The sequence below is a fragment of the Macadamia integrifolia genome, chromosome 1 (assembly GCF_013358625.1).
Source record: "Macadamia integrifolia cultivar HAES 741 chromosome 1, SCU_Mint_v3, whole genome shotgun sequence".
Classification (NCBI taxonomy): Eukaryota; Viridiplantae; Streptophyta; class Magnoliopsida; order Proteales; family Proteaceae; genus Macadamia; species Macadamia integrifolia.
The window spans coordinates 25,832,467-25,853,000 of NC_056557.1; the positions used below are offsets into that span (position 1 = coordinate 25,832,467).

General features: G+C 37.0%; 2 protein-coding genes across 3 annotated transcripts; both read right to left on the reverse strand.

The window, feature by feature from the left end:
* Positions 1–730: 730 nt before the first annotated feature.
* LOC122082239 (wall-associated receptor kinase 2-like) lies at positions 731–10,855 on the reverse strand. Of its 2 annotated transcripts, XM_042649708.1 has the most exons (4): positions 9,856–10,855; positions 7,997–8,167; positions 1,734–2,891; positions 731–1,226 (listed from the first exon to the last, which is right to left on the reverse strand). In XM_042649708.1, exons 1-3 carry the CDS (start codon positions 10,757–10,759, stop codon positions 1,771–1,773), a joined length of 2,196 nt encoding a protein of 731 aa, XP_042505642.1. In that variant the 5' UTR covers positions 10,760–10,855; the 3' UTR covers positions 731–1,226; positions 1,734–1,770. The 2 variants fall into 2 exon arrangements, with proteins under 2 accessions (XP_042505642.1, XP_042505650.1); XM_042649716.1 differs by lacking the exon at positions 7,997–8,167.
* Positions 10,856–18,271: 7,416 nt separating this feature from the next.
* On the reverse strand, positions 18,272–19,061 carry LOC122072597. Its single transcript, XM_042636962.1, has 2 exons — positions 18,864–19,061; positions 18,272–18,703 (listed from the first exon to the last, which is right to left on the reverse strand). Exons 1-2 carry the CDS (start codon positions 19,059–19,061, stop codon positions 18,272–18,274), a joined length of 630 nt encoding a protein of 209 aa, XP_042492896.1.
* Between the last annotated feature and the right edge of the window lie 1,473 nt (positions 19,062–20,534).

The following is a 20,534-nucleotide window of genomic DNA, read 5'->3' on the forward strand; positions in this document are numbered from 1 at the left end:
TTTACTGACTTTCCATTCAACATTTACCAAGCCACATGTCATTGACCAATTGGCCGTCAATATATACCCTTATCATAGGCCCTCAATACTTTAGGTCGAGGTCGGCCAGTAGGAGTACATGGTGAACAGATCAAAGGAATTTGATTGAATAGAGAATTACATGGTGTTTCTTGTATCCATTTCTTTCAAGAATTGAATGAAAGTTAACACATTGTCATCGGGAGGTTAATCTGGTTGTGGATTACTTGACGAAATCTGCAGCAAGAAGTGGTTCTTCAGATGTTGATCCTTCTCTGCCAGTTTCGATCTTGGATGAGCTAAGAATGGATGTGGAATCTAGGCCAAGATTTTGCTTCTTCTAAATTAGTTTGATGGAGTGTGGGTTCCTTCCTTTCTGATGGCCATGCCAAAGGTGAAGAAGTGATCCCAGGGCTTCTCTCTTCCCCATTCATTTTTGTTTTTGTATCTAGTGTCTCTTTAGTCCCAGTATATACTATATTTTTCTCCTTTTTTAATACACATGAATTTTTAGTTGAAAAAGATACAATTTACTTAATAGATTTGACAAGTTTTTGAGCTGTTACACAATCATCATTAGTAATGAATTGAAAGCTCTCAGTTGGCATTCTTCTATGATAAATATTTCATTTTTTTTTTCCTTGATAGGAAAATATTCTATTAACACGAAAAAGGAAAATGCCCACCAATACTAAAAACCAAAGCTTCCAAATTGACATTAATTCTCACACATGGATTTATTTTTTTTCACTAAAAGGTCATGTATATTAAAAAGATGAGAAAAAACTGTACAAGGAACCACACTCAAAGAAAATACATGGAAACAATCACAAATCCTAGAACCATCACCCGCCTACGGCATTGTCATCAATAGGAAATGATTCAAGACGCTAAGAAAATAACCAAACCACTAACAGAATCTGAATCGCAACTTACCCATCGCATCATCAGACAAAAACTGAAGCACATCCGTCGACCACACTAAATTTGTAGTAGATACCACCATAAAATAAAGATAGATTCAAAAGAAACCAACTATTATAGAAAACCTAAGTCAACATTCCTAAACTCCCACAAACTAAGAAACAGGCACCACAACTACTCCAGCATCCAAAATATATGATAACCTTGAAGTGCTTAACTCACTAAGCATGCCTCAGCACTTCCATCAATGCAATCGGTTGAGAAGCAACCTTCTTCCCTCTCACCTTCATAAAGAAAAAAACTTAGTAGGACAAATGGAAAACATGAAACCCCTCTAAAGCTGATATATAAAACAGGGAAAAATAAAAATGTCCAGTCATGTGGTCTCAGCGCTTAGATACAGGGGCATAGATGATTACCACATTATCATTGTGAAATTAAAAATACCATCCGTGTTGATGGCCCTACAAGTTTTTATTGACCACATGTTGGTACAAGGGCCCACAACCAGATAGGAATCCCACAACATGTAAAGGAGCAAACATTCCAAGTGTGGGTAAAGTTCTCGTACGAGAATCATTCTCGTATCGATTGATCCACGCAAATGGACCCCACATAATTGATTGTTGGGTAGATTCCATCTGTGCAGATCAGCCCCGTATGAGAATGGTTATCGTAGGAGGACTTGATCTACTCTCAAACATTCCTAACATGACAACTCACTCTTAAGTCCCAATAGGGTCATAGCCTATACAATTCAAGATTTCATCTGGTAAAAAAACGAAGATTACCTTGTAATTTTTGCAAAGATCATCAGCAGTTAAACAATCAACAACCATCATCTATTTCAAACCCTGCATCAATGTTAGAACTTGTGGATGGTTCACCTCGATGATGTTCAGTCTTCTGATTGTGTTGGAATGAAGGTTTCTCAAAAAAGCTAAGCTTTTTAAAAGAATCAAGCTCCTTCAGAACTTGCTTCATTGTTGGCCTATCTTCCCTTTTATCCTGTAGGCAGTTCATTGCAAGCACAACAATTTTCCTGAACTGTTCTTCCTTCCCATCGTTTTGAATTCGGATTTTATCAAAAAGTCTCCCATCTTTCACTGGTGATATAAAATACATTTCCAGTTTTTCCTTTGATGAAATTATTCTCTTTTCTCCAGTCAAAAGCTCTGCTAGAACAACTCCAAAACTATAAACATCACTTTTATCATTTAGTTCACAACCTGTATCACAATATTCTGGGTCTAAGTACCCACTATTTGATGCCTTTTTTTTAGTTTCATCTAGTCCAACTGGAAAAAATCCTGAGGCTCCAAAATCAGATACTTTAGCCTTCTTTTCATCATCTATAAGTATAGTAGAAGACTTGACATTCATGTGAAAGATAGATAATGAATGATGAAAAGAGTGCAAATAGTCTAGTCCTTTGGCCGTTTCTGTCGCAATTCGTATACGGTCTTCCCATGAAAGAGGTTTTGCATGATTCTTCCCATGGATATAGTCGAAGAGGGTCCTCCTGGAAAAACACTCATAAACTAAGATTGGATCCTTAAAATCTAGGCAGCAACCGGCGAGCTTTACTACATTGTCTTGATTAGTTTGAGACAGAATATCAACCTCATCTATAAACCGTATAATATGGCCTTTATACATCTTTTTGGGTCTCCTAATAGCAACTTCTCCTTTACCAGATGGTAACTCTCCCCTGAAAACTTCATCAAACTCTCCTTCTCTGATTTTTTCACGGAAGTTATTGGTTGCCTTCTGTAGCTCTTTTATGGTGAAAAGCTTGAAACCTTTTTTGTCCCCATGATTCAAATTTATTTGTTGCCTCATTAGAATACCTCCATTATTTTCAAAATTTATTTTTCTCCGTATTCCCTTATATGCCCAAAACGAAAACAAAATAAAGATAGGCAGAACTAGAAAGCCTGCGCTTGCACCTGCCAAAAAAAAAAATAATAATAATAATAATAAAAATTTCATTGTATAATTTACTTTTTAATATAAAACTTGGCTTTAACATCGAGGCTCCATGTTGCAACTACAAGGAAGAAACCAGAGTAAAATTAATTTTTAAAACGAAAAATAGAAAAAAAAAAAAATTATGTGAAAAAGAACTTGTAAGAATAGTGAACAGAGGGTTACCCAGCCATTCTCTCCTTTTGGATTCGCCATTCCTTCTCTCCTTCTTGAGGGAGTATTATCTCTTATTATTTCCCCAATCTTTCTCTTTTTTTATTATCTCTCACCTGTCATTTTTTTTACGGTGATGCTTTCACTTTTAATGTACACTAAGGGGAATCCGGAAAACTTGATTTTTCAAGTAGCCACCTAGGATTTTGGCCCATAAACCTATTTGGAAACCCAATACCGATTTGAAAATTGAGTTTGAATTGGGGGATTAATTCCAATTTAGGGATCAAACCACATATTTGATTTCATATCTGGTCTGCTAATAAAGACATGGCCCCATGTCAGGTTACGAGAAAGAGAGAAGGTGTTGGGCACCCACCATGTCCAAAAATTGTGATCTCTCTACCAAATGCTTGATTTCTAATGTTCTCCGCCAAGAATTTGAAAAACTTTAAATCAACATGCATGCTATGTTTATTTAAACAATATCATAAGGATTTTAACACGCATGAATCAAATAAAATAATAAAATTCTATAAGATACATGGAAATGGTAAGATCAATATCATATGACATTGATACATGGAATGATAGAAAATCATGTGATAATGATCAAACCTGATATTATATGATCACATAAAATGATAGAACAGAATTTGCATAATGATATGATAGGAAACTATCATAAACAGTAATGAATAGATAAATCAGTCACCGGGTGAAGAAGCGAGGCAAAGCGTACCATCTACCAAGAGCCTTTGCTCCCTATATCAGTTTGCGAGTTAGTAGGATAGGTCTCAGCGAGCCTGTATCAGTTAGTTAGTTAGTTAGTAGTGGTTTATTCCTACCTCTCTTGATTGATCTACCGATGGGATGGAACAAGAAATGATAGGGGAATATGCCCGAGTTCTTATATAATGGGGCACTATACCATCCAAAACAACCAAGGTGAGGGGAGCTTGCCTCCCTCCAGATGAACCCCAGCCTCCTCCGTTACATTCATCACCACTAGACCCCTGGCCACATCCTCTCTCGCACCACCATCCTTCTCATCATCTCCAACGCAACCTCCGCGCACCTGTCCCACTCCTCTCACCTCTTCCGCTCCACTCACTTTTCCGAAATTGTGCCCTCTAAAGACGTCCCTTTGAAGAATGTTTTGAGTGTTTCCACTCTGAAGCTTGCACTCTGGGAAACAAATCACCTCCTTGATTTCACGCCTGGTTTATTATTTCAGGTGCATTGTATTTCAGGATTTTCTATTGGAGAGTTCTCTTAATTTTGTTCCCCTGTAAGTGTTCCAGTTTACGAAATTAAATTGGTTATCAAAAGACTTAAAATAGTTTTCTTACTAATTTCAGTGTTTTCAATCCGAACATTCCGAATGCCAAAAGGATATTGAGCACCGTAGTGAAGTTTTGCTAATGTTAATGGTATTCCTTGTATTAGTCATTGATGCAGCGCAATTGCATCCAAGCTCAACAATTAAGCCTTTGCGTAGATCTATGCGCATCAAGGCCCAAGCCCAGAAAGCACATTTGGCCCTGGACCAAGGTATGACAAAACCCCAACAACATTGTAGACCAAACCATCAAAAAGCACCAAAGAAGTTGGCCCAAACATTCTTGGCCAAATTCACCATTGAGAGTCCCTAAGAGATTCCTTTAAGTTACTCTTGCTCTTCCCTAAGTTCAGAAGTTTCTCTTCCCTTGAAAGCTACAAAGAAAACCTACTTGGAAGTCACTACTCATCTTGAAACAAGAATCAAAGTATTGAGCCTTGCATCAAGGCATTGGAAGACCTCAACTCTTGAATCAAGGCATGGGAGACTTCAACAAATGGAAGACCTCAACTACATTTTTTATTTTTAAGATTTATATTGAGTTTTTATTTTCTAATGCATTTTGTGATTGGTCCATGTCACAAATTGAAATTCTAAAAGATTGTTATAGTCTTCTAGGTTAAAGGTTGTAGTTCTATATAATGAGGACATATTTTGAGTTGTATACAATTGAATCAAATAAAATTTCAAAGTTGCTCCAAGCTTCTTATGAACCTAGAAGAGTTCTTCATATGAAACCCAATTCTATTTCATTAAAAATTAGAGAAATACGAAGCACTAACATGGCACAATAACTACCGAACAGAGAAGAATCGAAACTTCGAATCTTCAGCTTGTCCCGTAAGAATTGAAACCGTGAGGCAACCAAAGGCTTTGTAAAAATATTTTCTAGCTGATCATGGGTGGAGATGAACTGAACCGATAGCTATTGTTTGGCAACCCGATCCCTGACAAAATGAAAATTGACCTCAACATGCTTAGTCCGAGCATAAAACACGGAATTTTTCGAGAGGTATATAGCCCCAATATTGTCACACCAGAGTATAAGGGGACCACGTAGAGAGAGTCTAAGCTCAGTAAAGAGAGACTCTAACCAAAGCTCAGTAGAGGCATCAACTATTTTCTTGTATTCAGCCTCAATGGAGAATCTTGCAACGTTTTTCTGCTTGTGAGATGTCCATGAAATAAGGTTCGCTCCAAGAAAAATAGAGAAACCCCCAATAGACTTAAGATCCTCTCCACTGCCAGCCTAGTCAGCATCAAAGAAAGCCTGAAGTTTGTGAGAGGAAGACCGTTTAAGGAGGAGGCCATGATCGATGGTCTACTTTAAATAACGTAGGATGTGTTTAACAAGCACTCACTGATCATTGGTTGGAGCATGCATAAATTGATAGGCCTTGTTGACTGAAAAAAAGACATCAGGATGGGTGAGTGTCACATACTGGAGAGTGCCCACTATAGAGCGATATTGGGTTGGGTCGGTCATCAATTCACCCCCTAAAGAGGTCGGTTTCTATGTTGTAGCCATGGGGATTTGCACTGGATTGCAATCAGTCATGCCAACCTTCTTGAGAAGATCAGTAATGTAGTGTGACTGAGACAACATAAGTCCTTTAGATTGAAGGAGAACTTTGATGTCCAAAAAGAAATGAAGGGCACCGAAATCCTTGATGGAGAATTTTTCTACCAAACACCAAAGTAGGAGAAAGGAGGGGGATCGGTAGCAGCCATGGGAGAGAATAAATGAGAAAGGAAGAGATTAGGATTTTTTATTCTGTATTAGGCGTGAACTGATGGCTCTGATACCATACTAATGTTAATGGTATTCCTTGTATTAGTCATTCTCCAGTTACAGTATATATAGAGTACATCAATAGATTCCTAACCTATCTATACAATAAGTAAGAAGAGATTACATTGAGCTGGGATATCACTTGTGATAATATTCCCATATATACAAGATAGAGAATATAGACATTCCAAGTAGAGAATGATACTGTATTGGATAACAAGTTTAGAGAAATGTTTTAACGAGTTTGAACATTTCCCTTGATAAAACAAAGCCAACCATTTGATACAGCTCACACAGGCGGACAACAACACAACTTGGCAATTACTTGAAAGTTTAAAAAAAAATTCAATCTTTCTAATCCATCCCCCCTTTTTCTAGACTTTCCCACCTATCATTTTGGTTTGTTGACTTGGTTGCCTTGCTGGAATTTTCTTCCTACACTATTTTCTTAAGGAAATTAGGAGATTAGTTTCAAGTGGATAAATTTGAACCATTCATAAGCAAAAACAGATCAGGGCCAACCTAGCCCAATTTGGCCCAATCAAGGTCAATCAAGGTCGGGTTGTGTTGGCCAAATCCCGGCTGCGTTGTGCTTAGACTGAGATATCTCAGTTTGACTTAGGGTTAGGTTGAGCTTGGTTGAGTTTAGGGGACTTAGATTTAGGTTTCATTTTTAAAAAGTTTGGCCCAATCTGGTCGTGTTTCACCCCAATTTGTAGCTATTCGAATAGACTTTATTGATTCAATTTTATATTTAACTATGGACCTGACAAAATTTCACCCCTACTTGTAGCTTTTCGAATAGATAGATTCTACTGATTTCAATTTTATATTTTACCCACGGACCTGACAAAGACTATTTACACATCTAGTGAATAATTGCCCCTTGGGGCATAGTCGTTAACACTTGCGGTCATAGATGTAATATAAACAGTTTTCCTAACTTCACTTTAACAATTTCACAAGAATCTACCCTCCAAATGTGTCCGGATCTTCTCTAGTAAGAGAAAATAGAAAGAGTATAGTATGCGTCGGCTAGAGAACTGGAGAACTGGGACTCCCCCATCTTCAGCATAGATCGAAGGGATCAAATCCCTGCCCCCATCGAGTTGCCCCCATCGTGCGTGGTTACCCTATTGCTTAAGAAGAAAGTCCCGTGAATTGTTCAGCAAAGATGGTTAAATTGTTCACAGTATCTGAGCTCAATTGAGTGGAAAATTTCTCATTGCTTCCGGGAAGTAAATTTGGTAGCAGATTTTCTTTCAAAAACCGCCGCGCATCTAGAAGTCTCTTCCCCAGGGATGTCTTAGTCATCCCTGGTTAGGATGGAGTTGGAAATGGATGCTACTTGTCGGCCAAGATTCAGAATATTTTGATTATGTCTGTTAATTTTTTTTCCCTCTTTTTGTGGGCGCTTTTGCTGGTCTTCTCTTCCTGCTAATGGAAATGCCAAAGGTGGGTTGGGTTAGTCAACCTTAGCTACCCTGTCAAGTCTTAACTGTCTTTTGTGATTGTTAAGTGTGTTTGCCTTGTTCTGATGATGGCAATGCCGAAGGTGGAACTCGTGCAATCCACGAGTTTTTGACCATGTGAGAGATGTGGGTTCCTTCCCTCCCTCTTTTTTTGTACATTATTTATTTTTTCTTTTATAATTAATATACACGAATTTCTAGTGAAAAAAAGAATAGGTATCCATTCACCACGTGGCTTCAAGGAAACTCGATCCATATAAATATGATTTTGCTGACAAGCAAATGAGCTATGGACAGTAGTGATACCTGTAATAATGGTTATGTAAGTATACGGCATTCTAGCACAGCCACTCCCATTTACCCAGCCATCCCCACTGTAGCCTTTTGGACAGGAGCAATTATAACTTCCCATGGTGTTAATGCAACTACCACTTAGGTGGCATTGATTCTTGCCTACGTTCTCACACTCGTCAATGTCTTTGTACCCCATGCACATGAACAATGAAAATTTGTTAGTTATGACAAGTCCCTTTCTTTCTTTCATTTTTTATTTATTTATTTAATTCTTTTTTTATTGTTTGTTCAACAGAATCGAATCAAAAAATAAAAATATTACAGAGTTAACGTCTAAGCATATTCAGACAACTCAAATACAAGCTTATTGTTTACTTCAACCCTCCATATTTGGCATTGTCATTTATAGAGGAAGAAACAAACAAAAAGCACCTGGAAATTCAAAATTCCGAACACTTCAATTTCTACCAAATTAAATTTGGGATTATGAAACTCACTAAGAGGCATATGCATGCCTTAGTACTAAGGCTGCCTTTGATGTTCCAAAAAAAAAATCTCATAGCCAAAATATCAAGTCAAAAATGTAGAATTCGGTCTTATTGTAGGTTCGAAAAATGTTAAACTTCATAGATACATCAACCTCATGCCCTCTCGATGCATTAACATCTCATCAACATATTAAATTCTATCCAAAAATAAATAAATAAATAAATAGTTGGAAAACAAGACTTTTTGAGTTGATTCAACTTTCAATAAATAAGTGACTTGGCCTGGTCGAACCTAGATAGGATGAGCCATTTTTTTAATATAATAAATATATAAAAATTATTTAAAAAATAAATAAATAAATAAATAAATAAATAGAAAAATGAAGAACTTACATATCATTGAATTTCGACCTTATACCATTTCAAACATGTTTAATAATATAAGAGAACTATTGAAGTAATGAACCAGTTTAACAAGACTAAAATGCATAATTTAAACATATTGTTAGCCTCACGATGCAATAACATCTTATCATATGGGTTTCTTTATTTATTTATTTATTTATTTATTGGTGACAATTTTATGGATTTCCCAATATTCTGGAAAGTATACCCTTGTCATATCCATTACCAATCACAGCTTCAAATATTGGTATCGATTGACATTATAACCCATACTTGGCAGATACCGTATCGGTTTGACAATCCGTGATAAAAGTAAAATTGTTTAAAAATCTCTTTTTTAGTTCATGGTAGAAAATAAAAACCGTTCTAAAATACTAAGTAAACTTATGGATTTAATAACAATTGCCTAGTACAGTAATTCTCGAGTTATAGCCTTCTCGCTGTTATTTATTTCACCTATCAAAAAAAAAAAAAAAAAAATCCTTCAGAAATCTAATTTTTTGTCCATGGTAAAGGTAAACTCGTTTAAAATCTAATTATTAGTCCATTGTAAATGTACAAATCATTTGAATATCTAATTTTTCATTCATGGTAACGATAAAATCGTTTAAGAATCTAATTTTTAGTCCGTGCATGGTAAATGCATTTTATTTTTAAATGGAGGCAAACTGTTTGATAAAGGCTAATTCATCCAATCTGTATTGGTATTGATATCGGCAGAGAGCTAGGTCATAATTAATCAATACCGATAATTTAAACCATGGTACAAACAGAAGCAAGAACAAACAAGATTTGGTTAGCTTCCCATGACAGAAATCATCAAAGTAAACGGCTGACAACAGAACACTACCAACATAATTGATCATTACAAGTTCACAAAAAAAATAAATTAAAATAAAAGAAGAAGAAAAAGAAGAAGAAGAAAGAATGAAAGAAAGAAAGAGATGAGCTAATTAAGAAAGAGATGAGCTAATTTACCTCGGCATCCAATTTTGGGGAGATAAGGGTTGCCTTCAAAACCGTCCTTGCACTTGCACAGGTAGCCAGCGACATTTGTTGAATTAAAGCAATAGCTATTTGGACCACAAGCATAAGATGTTTTATTTTGAAGTGCTTCTTCACATGTCTGATTCCCAATTGCCCAATCCAACACCATTGGAATCTTTGATCTTTTGTAGCTCAAAGCAGAAAGATCTGATTTATCAAAAGTGAAACCACTTGGATCGCCCACGAAAGCGAAGCCGCATGGATTGGCGTTGTTATCCCTAGTGTGATTATATTTGCTATCAAGATTGAGGTAGAAACCTTTGACACGTGAAGGAATTGAGGCCTGGCAACAACCAGTTCCATCGCAAGACCCATTTCCCACACTACGCACGCTACCACACAGAGATATGCATCCACTTGTAAAATTAATTGCTCCGAAATAATTTGAATCTAAGTACGCAAAGGTGTCGCATCCAATGGCTATGAGCTTGTTGCGAGTGGCTGAGATCGTGAACGGCGTATATTGTCCAAGATAATAACTGTACCTTTGCCGCTTTATTGTCTCTCCGTTATCATCGAAGCATTCAAAAGCATAATTTTCACCCTCCACTACCAGATCGGCTTCCGATAATGAGATCTCACGAACTTGACGGTTAAAATAATCCGAACTCTTGGCATAGGAGTTGAAGATGGTGATGCCGTTCTCGCATGTAATATTATAATCAGGATTTCTGAAGCATCCTTCTTTCATGCCAAATGGGTAGGGAATAATAACATTTCCGCATTTCTCTGAGCAATTAGGCAGGACTAGTGGTGGTGGTGGAAGCGCAGTGGATACTGAAGCTAAGGTAAAAAGACAAACAAGTATGATCAGAAGATTATTCATCAGAACCATGGCTACTACACTTATGGCTCTTGGATGTTTTGTTTTTGGCGATCTATCAATTCAATAACCGAAGGAACAACGTTTCCTTCTCTCCCTCTCTCCCTCTCTCCCTCTCCCTCTCCCTCTCAATAACCTTTTTATATTCCCTTTTTCAGAGTCAAACCAAGAAAGACCTATTTTTACGAAAGTTTCTAATTTCATCAAAGACAAAAATTCCTAATTACTTCAAATATTCGATATACTTCTCCATTGTGGCCGTGATCTTGATTTGGTGAGCAACGAATTTTATACGAACCGTAAACTCAGACATCCTAAGTTCAACTCCCACTAGGTGCAACTTGGGCAACTCGCACGGATGTGTTTAGTGCTTTTCACTGCTTTTAGTGAAAGTTGAATGGTTCTCATTCAATCCCGGTATGACACGTTCCTTGTGGTTGTGGGGTCAGTATGGATCCATGGGACTAGTCAAGGCGAAGGCCTGGATACACGTCATTAGCAAAAAAAAAAAACAAAATCCTAATCTTAACTGCTAAAACATAATCAATAAAGTTTAATCCAAACCTTGAAAAAATCAGGGTCAATGAGGGTCAACCTAACCTAATCCAGTCCAATTATGATCAATTAGGGTCGGATTGAATTGGCATGAGTCTAGTAGAATTGGGCGTGAGTATGAACCCGACAGGATTAGATTGTAACTATATAGGTTGAATTTTGAAACCTAAGGTTCAATTGAAATATTAAAAAATCCAGACCAATCCGACCTAGTTTCACCCTTAATCTCAACTAGTAGCTTTTTAAATTTTTCGACCCTCAATCGGTTTAGGAATCTCCTTAAAAATAAATACATAAATAAAATAATAATAATAAAAAAAAAAAAAAATCTCACTTCAGAATCAGATTTATCCTTTTTCTAACTTTATTGGTGACAGCCTTATGCCTAAAGATAGTTGAGTCAGCTGGTGGGTGACAGCATATTTTTAAAAGATAAAAATTTGGATCAGCTTTCATCAAGGGAGACCTGCATGGGCCACTCAAGAAATTACGGTAGGAGAGAGAAACACGTGGAGGTATTTGTCAATTATTTTTTTATACAAATTCTCACGTCATCGTTGTTTAAGTCTGTTTGGTGTGAAAAAATTTTGAATTTTTTTTGGGGAACATAATTCATAAAAAAGAATAAAAAATGATAAACAATGATTGTGTGCTGTGAGTCCATCTCGATAGAATCCTCCGAATGAATTTGGGATACATCATATATTGTACTATTATCAAGTGGAACTCCTTTAATATCTTATGGGAATCTAACCATTTTTTTTTTTTTCAGTGTGTGTGTGGAAAGGAATCTAATTATTTTAACTTTATAGAAAGTTGCTTTTTGCTACAATAAAAAAATTGAACCTAAAGAACAATGATTGATTCCCCAAGACTTAAGCCCAAACAGCAATTAGGCAACCCTGGAAAGCAGCTACTGTAGTCAAGTCAATCAACGCAGGGTTTTTACAAAAAAAAAAATCAACGCCGGGAAAATCAATAATTTTTTGTCTTTTAATTGTGAATACAGTTGTACCATAATAAAGTGGAAAAAATTACATCATTATCCAATTTTACGTTTTCTTTCATAAAGTTATTCATCAAAAATTTCATTTAACAGAAATAGTCCAAATTAAGCTTTCCTTTATAAAACTACCCACTTAAAGTTTAAGTTAAAAAAGTTTTTTGTCTTCCATATGTAATTTAATTTGAATCTCAATGAGATCAGCTTGACCCTCAGATATGATTGCATAAATAAATTTGAGAACTTTACAAATTACTTTTATTGGGTCTTTGTGGACATGAACATGAACCTTAATAAATTGGATTTTTCTGAAGTACAGTTCATACATTTCGCATTTTGATTATTGGGATTCTAGATTAGAGTTAAAACAAAGGAAATGTGGATTTTTAAGACAGAGTTCAGGGGAAAAAAACTGCTTGGTCGTGTGGCCTTCGAGCCCAATGTACGGATGAACAATTTACTGCTCCACCCCTGTGAAATAAAAATTCTCATTCTCGTTGTTGCTTCGACCCACTCTCATTAAGCAATAACCATTATACTGGTGCTGGAACCATGCTCCAACCCGATAATTTTCTTTTACCCAAAATTTAATGATAGGGCTGTGAAGCATCTAAGAAGAAATGTGAGATTCACTTATTGATATATATACATGAATTTTTTTAAGAAACATATATATATAAATATAAATGATTGAGTTTCACTTTCACCCAATATATATATATATAAATAATTAGGGAGTGTTATCCGGAGTCCATAGGTATAGCTAGGTCTCTACTGGTGATCCAATCATTATACTAACTTTCTATAAAGTAAAAATTATGAGATTCCCAAAAGGTATGAAGGAGCTCCACTTAATAATAATAATACTAAAATTTATCTAAAGGAGTGTATTAACTTAATGTTGGGATAAGAAAAAGCTTATTCATCAGAAGAAAGACCAATGGTCATGATGTAAACGAAAGTTGAATTAGAAAAAATTTCTTTTGCAGAGATGGATGACACTGAATGCTTTTCACGTGGTCACACAATTATTTCCAAGAGTTTGTCGGTAACAAGAACATGAAAAGAAGAACGATCAGAAAAAGAAAACATTTTTTTAGGCATATGACTACAAAGAAAGCGAAAAAAGGTTAATCTGTTAGGGGCCAGATTATGAAGTGCTCGGATCCTCTGATCGAGACTTCCGGGAGGGAGGAGGGGGAGTGGATGTCCACATTTGAAAATGACTTTTAAAAGTGATTTTACAAGATAAGAATCCCAAATTGGGACAATAATTTCCACAGTGATATTATCAATTATTGTCGGCCATTCGTTTTAGCTTTTGTCATGGCATTATTTGTTTTATTATTTTTTTTCAACTTCATTACACCTGGGCCATAGCTTTAGGGTTTGGCACTGTCTATTGAGAGCGTGTGTTCATGGGTGGAACAATTTTCATGAAGTGCATCGTAGGTGCTCCGCTATGCTCCACTAGTGTAGCCTCTATTGACGAGTTCACATCCTCTGTAATGAGTGGTGAGGTATGTGAGTATCGCACAACTGAAAATATCTAGACATATGTGTCAAGAGATTCCCAATCACTCAATGTTCATTGCACAAATGCAGCCACTGCAGAAGATTTTCACACCTTTAATGATCCCCTTTGGTTTTTCTATTTGCCCTATAAGTCTGTAACCCCCTAGTGGGGATCTTGTTAAAAAAAAAAAAAAAAAAAAAAAAAAAGCTTTGTCATGATAGCTGCCAGAATCTCATCCATGCTTGCGTTGGATGTAATTGCATAATGTGGTTGTAGGAATTTATATGTTAGAATAGTGGGCAATCAAGCTTAAATGAGTAAAAAGTTGCTCCTCCGGCAAGAGAGCTTTCAAAATATCACTTGCAGTGCCTCTTTCAGAAACCTATACAAAAGTTATATTAGAAATTTAATGGGCCGAGTATTTTGAATTGGTCTCGTATATGAAACAGCCCAATAATTCCCCTGGTAATCGTGCATTCCATTAGTAGACCTCTTCATGTGCTAAATAAAAAATTAATAATAAATAAATAAAAAACACCTTTGGAGGGGCTTGATTCATGTTGCAAGACTGAGCACCTTCTCTAATTACAGGATACTTGAGTAGATGAATTTGTAGGAAAAAAACAAAGGGATCAATGTATGTTTTGATATTTTTCTTTTCACTTGGGTACCCCTATGAGATTCGTATTTTACCGATTACCCCTATCTACTTTATGTAATTGCAACTCACTTCATTTGGGTGAAATATTCATAATTCCCTTATCCACCTCTTTTCTACTCAATAAGCCTTAATGCATGCTACTACCAAGTTACTATTCATGGTACCTGTAAATGGTGGTTTTAATGTGAATTATCTATTCCATCCTTACTTTTGTAAATTTACGACTATACGCTTCAAGCCAAAATATAAGAAAACTCCATCCTTTGGGAGAGGATGACTCCTTAATTCAAGACCTTACCCATGCAAAGCAACCATCCAACCATTGGGCTACCAAGCACAAAACAAAATACAAGCCCATAACAAATAGATAAAAGAACCTCATATTGTTGACTTGAATTAAATACACAGAGAGTAATTTTTAATTACCTTGTTATCAATGCCATTCAAGTCTCGCAATCCCACTAAAAAAGAAAAATTTTGGTGTAGCTCCTTGGGGTCCAGCACGGAACATATTTTATTATTCAATCTTGTGATAGGGTATTACATGAATGATCACATCCTCGCAAGTGGCTATCAAATGATAATGATCACGGGACACATTAACACAATTTCCAAAATTCGTTCACATCAAATAACAAAATTATATTTACATTAGTCTCCAGGATCACTACCTTGTGGCAACATAGTTAACAACAACTAGCCTTTCCCTTATTTACACAAAATTACAACTTCGTTCAATACACAAAAGATCATCCTAAGTATAGGAGATAAAAAAACAGGGATCTTCTCTCTGAACCGTTTATCTACTATCTGGTTCTTTCCTTACCTTATGACCCTGTGCATAATCTGAAAAAGATTTTTTGTAAAAGATGGGGTGAGCTAACCAGCTTAGTGAGTTAAAAATTTCCTAATACATGCATGCAACATATTAAGATGGATGGCCATATCACATGAATTCCGCATGATTTCAAATCAAATCAATACATCTAATGGAATCCATACACACTTAACTCCCGACACTATCACTGCTTAATCCTTAGAAGATAATGAATTGTGGCTCACGCACTTTCTTGGACTAGTCCAACAAATTGGTTTTGCAATTTATGTTTTGATCAGGTCCTGGACTTATAGCCAAGTCTCCATTCTCACGGTCTTCATGTTTATCCCTGGTGTACTCAAGTATGGGGACAGGACATGGGTTCTCAAGTTGGCAACTAAAGATAATTTCAGAAACTCTATGCTTGATCCTCCAGAAGCAGGCCCCGATTATGTCAAATTTATGAACGATTATGATTCTAAGCATGCCAAAGGGTCCCGAGTCACCGTGGGAAGGATTGAAGATTTTGAGTTGCAAATGGATGAAGAAGTTCAACAGAAACCAAATCCTTCACATGGTAGAGCAAGTAACCAACTCAATCTTCCCGATGCGGAGGTTTTGGCCCGAAGCATATGAATGCTTCAAGACATTCAAGCGTCTCTTTGCGGATCTCATCCTTAGTGGTTTTTTGCTTAAGGTCAGCAAAGAGTATATTATAAAAGAATGAGAATAATACAAAGAAGTCCAAATAGACAAAACTGATCAAACTTAAGACCCAAATCCACTTTCGGCATGGCCATTAGCAGAGAGGGAATTAAGACTAAATAAATGATGCTACATCCTCAAAAGAAGCATAACATTTACGAGAACCAGAACCTAAGCTTTTCCATTGCGTCCATTCAATATCATATGCAGAAAATCTGGGACCAGAGTCCCATTCCGCAGAGGATCTAGTCGCAGCAGCATGTTTCGCAAGGCCATCTGCAACTACGTTGACTTCCCAGTAGCAGTGAGTCATACTCCATTGGATACTATTTAAAAATTCCAAATAAGAAAACCACACTTGCTTTGATTCCATGGAATTAAATCTTTCACGATGCACCACATAACAGCTTGTGAATTGCCTTCAACCTCAATCCAATTCAAATTCAGAGCCTTGGCAATACGAATTGCCTCAAAGAAGGCAACGAATTCTGCATCAAAGTTAGAAACAATTCCAATGAATGAGGCAAAGCATCTCATAGTATAGCCCCTATGGTTTCGGATTATTCCCCCAGCACCTGCATAGCTCAGGTTACCTAATGAGCATCCGTCAATGTTTATTTTGAAACACCCCTCTCGAGGACTCTCCCAAAACAATTCTTGTATTCTCTTCTATCTGGGCCTCGCTCTAGTAAGGCAAATAGAGGACGTTAGCTGCAGCTCCTTTATATTCTTAACTAGCACTGGAGAAATATAAGCAAATCCCTGTAAGTCAGAAAAGATTGCTCTTGTCACTAGGCCAGGAGGCCTACCACTAGAATCATATCTTCTACGGTTCCTTTCCAGCCAAATTTGATGGAGGCCAAATATGAGAGATGTAGACCAGATTTGCTTCAAAGGAGAAGAGAGGGACTTTCTTTTCCACCATGAAAATAGTTTTTGGATGGAGGGAAATCCCAACCAATTCAGCTCAAAAACCTGAAGGAGATTGGACCATACCATTATTGAAAATCGACAAGATAAAAAAATATGGCCCCTAGATTCCGATTCGTCATGGCACAACGAGCATCTAGAAGCCATTGAAACAGCATAGGCCATCACTTTTTCATCAGTTGGAATCCTTCCATGCATCGCTCACCAACCAAACAGAGAAACACTTAGAGAGAGACCCTTAGCCCAAACAGAACTATGCCATGGGACACGTATCGCTCTCAACCGAATCCCCTCCCATGCAGAGCAAACTGAGAAGTTGCCTGATTGAGTGAGGGACCAAATTCTTCTATCTGGTTGAGGAATAGAAGGGATGGAGAACTTCTTGATATTTGAACAGAGCTCTTGCAGGGCTAAAGAATGAACCTGAGGCAACTCCCACTTGCCTTCAACAATGAAATCTGCCACTTTAGCATCAAGGGGTTGGAACTGATTGAGGGTGATGGACTCTATAATCGTTTTCTCTGAAAGCCCCCTATCCGACCAAAAAGAAATTTATGATCCAATACCAACAACCCATCGCTCTTGTGTTTCAACATAGCTCCAAATTTTCCTAATCCCATGAAAATGGAAGAGCTGACATAGAACTTTTTAGGGGTACCAGATGAGGAAAGGAGCCTTCCTCTCAAGAAGGAGGCTGCTGTTGACTTATCATTCTTGATATACCAAGCTAACTTTGCGAGCATTGCCATATTGATATCTTTCAATCTACAAATGCCCAAGCCACCCTCTGCTTTAGGCTTGCAAACATACGTCCATTTCACAGTGATAGCTCTAGAAGACTCCGTTTCCCCACTCCAGATGAAGTTTCTAATCCATTTTTCCATAAGAGAAATGGAAGATGCTGGCCCTAAATACACTGCAAAATTATGAATAAGAACGTTTCACATCACAGATTTAACCAACTCAACCCTTTCAACCATAGACAACAATCTCCCTTTCCAACTAGCTAGGCACGCTTTGAATTTGTCAATAAGCGGTAAGATCACATCTCTCTTCACTCTACCTTTGAAAATTTCAACTCCCAAATACCGAGTTGGGAATTTACATTCAGGAATTCCGATAATCTCTTTGATGCGGCGCTTCCTTGGCGTAAGAATCTTGCCCAAGAAGAGCTTGCTCTTCTCCATACTAACACTCTGACCAAAGTAGCCTTGATACATGTCCAAAAATTTCTTCAGATGTTTCACCCCGCTCAAATTTGCATTAATAAAGATAAAAATATCGTCAGCATAAAGCAAATGCAAAGGAGTGGAAATACTTCTAAGGCCAGGCAAGGATCAAAGCTTCTTCTCCATTTTAAGAGAATGGAGACCACGACACAAAACCTCTTCAGCAATAATAAACAGAATGGAGGATAACGGATCACCCTGGCAAAGACCACGCTCCACATTGAAAAAACCAACTGGTCCCCCATTAATCAACACCGAAAGTCGAGTAGAAAGCAGAATCTGATGAATGCGATCAATGAGGATTTGGGAAAATCCAAACTTGAGCATAACATCAAATAAAAAAGTCCAATCCAACGTGTCATACGCCTTTTGAATATCTATCTTTAGAGCTAAGCCTCCTCCAAAAGCCTTAGAGTGCATCATATTGGCCAATTCTAACGCCAAACAAATATTAGAAGAGATCACCTTTCCTCTCTGGAACGCCCCTTGCTCATCAAAAATTAGCCGAGTGAGTAGAGAAGAAAGGTGCATAGCCAAAATCTTAGGAATAATTTAAAAAAAAAAAAAAATTCCAAGACAAATAGGACGGAATTGGCTCACCCTCGTGGCACATGTCACCTTTGGAATAAGAATAAGAAAATTCAAGTTGACCCCTTTGGTGATGACGCCCTCAGAAAAAGTTTTGAACAACCAAACACACCTCATGTCCCACAACATGCCAACATTTGCGGAAGAAAGATCCAGGGAAACTATCTGGACCTGGAGCGCTAGATGGGTCCATATCAAAGACTGCAGCCTTAATCTCCTCATCAGATGGAGAAGAAGAAAGAAAATCATTATCCTCAATAGTGATGATCGCAGGGATACAATCAAGAATATCTTCAGCCGCTACCCCCATACCTTTCTTATGAAAATTTTCAAAGTGGGACACAATAAATTGCCCTATCTCAACAGGATAAGAGAGAGTGTTGCCTTTTTTTTTTTTTTTTTGGCTAGAGGATTATTTCATTAAAAGAAGAAAAAGACTAAGAGAGAGTGTTGCTTGTAATATCAAGAACTTCCTTTATCTGATTTCTTTCCCATCTAACTTTAGTAGTATGAAAAACTTTTGTATTTTGGTCATCTTAAGTGGTGACGACTGGAAGAAGAGCAGAATGTTTTTCCAAGAGATTTCATCAAGAAGAGCTTTTAAAGTGATCGAAGTGGAACTAGGGTTCATGTACGATTTACTCTACTCAAAAACTGTCTTGATTTATTCCACTGTAGGCCTTGTTTTACGTTGCATCAGTGTCTTGTCTATTATCACTCTCCTTGTGCCTTTCTTGAAGGGTGTTAACCATCCTTACTCGCATGTGGACATAGTCATAACTCATATCTTGTTCATTGGAGCATTTATACTGGAGATCTATGCCATCTTCATTCTGATTTATTCTGACTGGGGATTTTATTTGGATAAAGAAGCACAATCCGCAATGTGTACCACTGGTAGTATCAAATGCTTTGATAAAAAGATCATCTTCTAGGAAAAGGTGGTCTAATTTAGTGGCACAATATAATTTTATAAGTGTTTGTGTGAAAGATAGACCACCCAAAATATTATCTAAAGTTCAGAGGCTCCTTCGTATTGACAAATCACTAGAAAAATAAGATTACAAATGCTCGAAGGAAATCCTCTTTAAGTCCAAAGAAATAATCTTCGAAGATCTTAAGAGAAAATCAAGAAAAGTTGTGAAGATTAAGGATGTCTAGAATTTGTGTACAAGTAGAGGTGATGATGTACTTGGAAATAACAGTCATCTCCAGGAGAAGCTTCAGTGGAGTCTGAATGATGTAGAATTTGACCAGAGTATTCTTCTATGGCACATTGCTACAGATCTTTGCTACGAGTGCGATAATAATATTTCTCCTTTACAGAATTGCAACATGAAACAAGCAAGTTATTATCAGACTATATGTTGTATCTTCTTATAATGTGTCCTTTTATGTTGCATAAAGGGATTGGTCAAATCAGGTTCAGAGATACTCGTGAAGAAGCGGAGAGGTTTTTCAAAAAAACAGATTCAAAATTCGACAAAATTAAAGCTTGTGAGAAGTTGTTTGAGGTGAACACAGAAATTCGACCCATTGAAGTGAAAGGAAGTAAAAGCAAGTCTGTACTATTTGATGGATGTAGGCTTGCAAAAACTTTGCAATCCTTTGAGGGTGAGAATTTTGATAAATGGGACATAATGAGTCATGTGTGGATCGAGATGTTATCTTATGCTGCTAGTCAATGTAGAGGGACTAACCATGCACACAATAACTCAGAAGAGGTGGGGAATTTATCACTCATGTTTGGCTTCTAATGGCACATCTTGGTATTGCACAACTA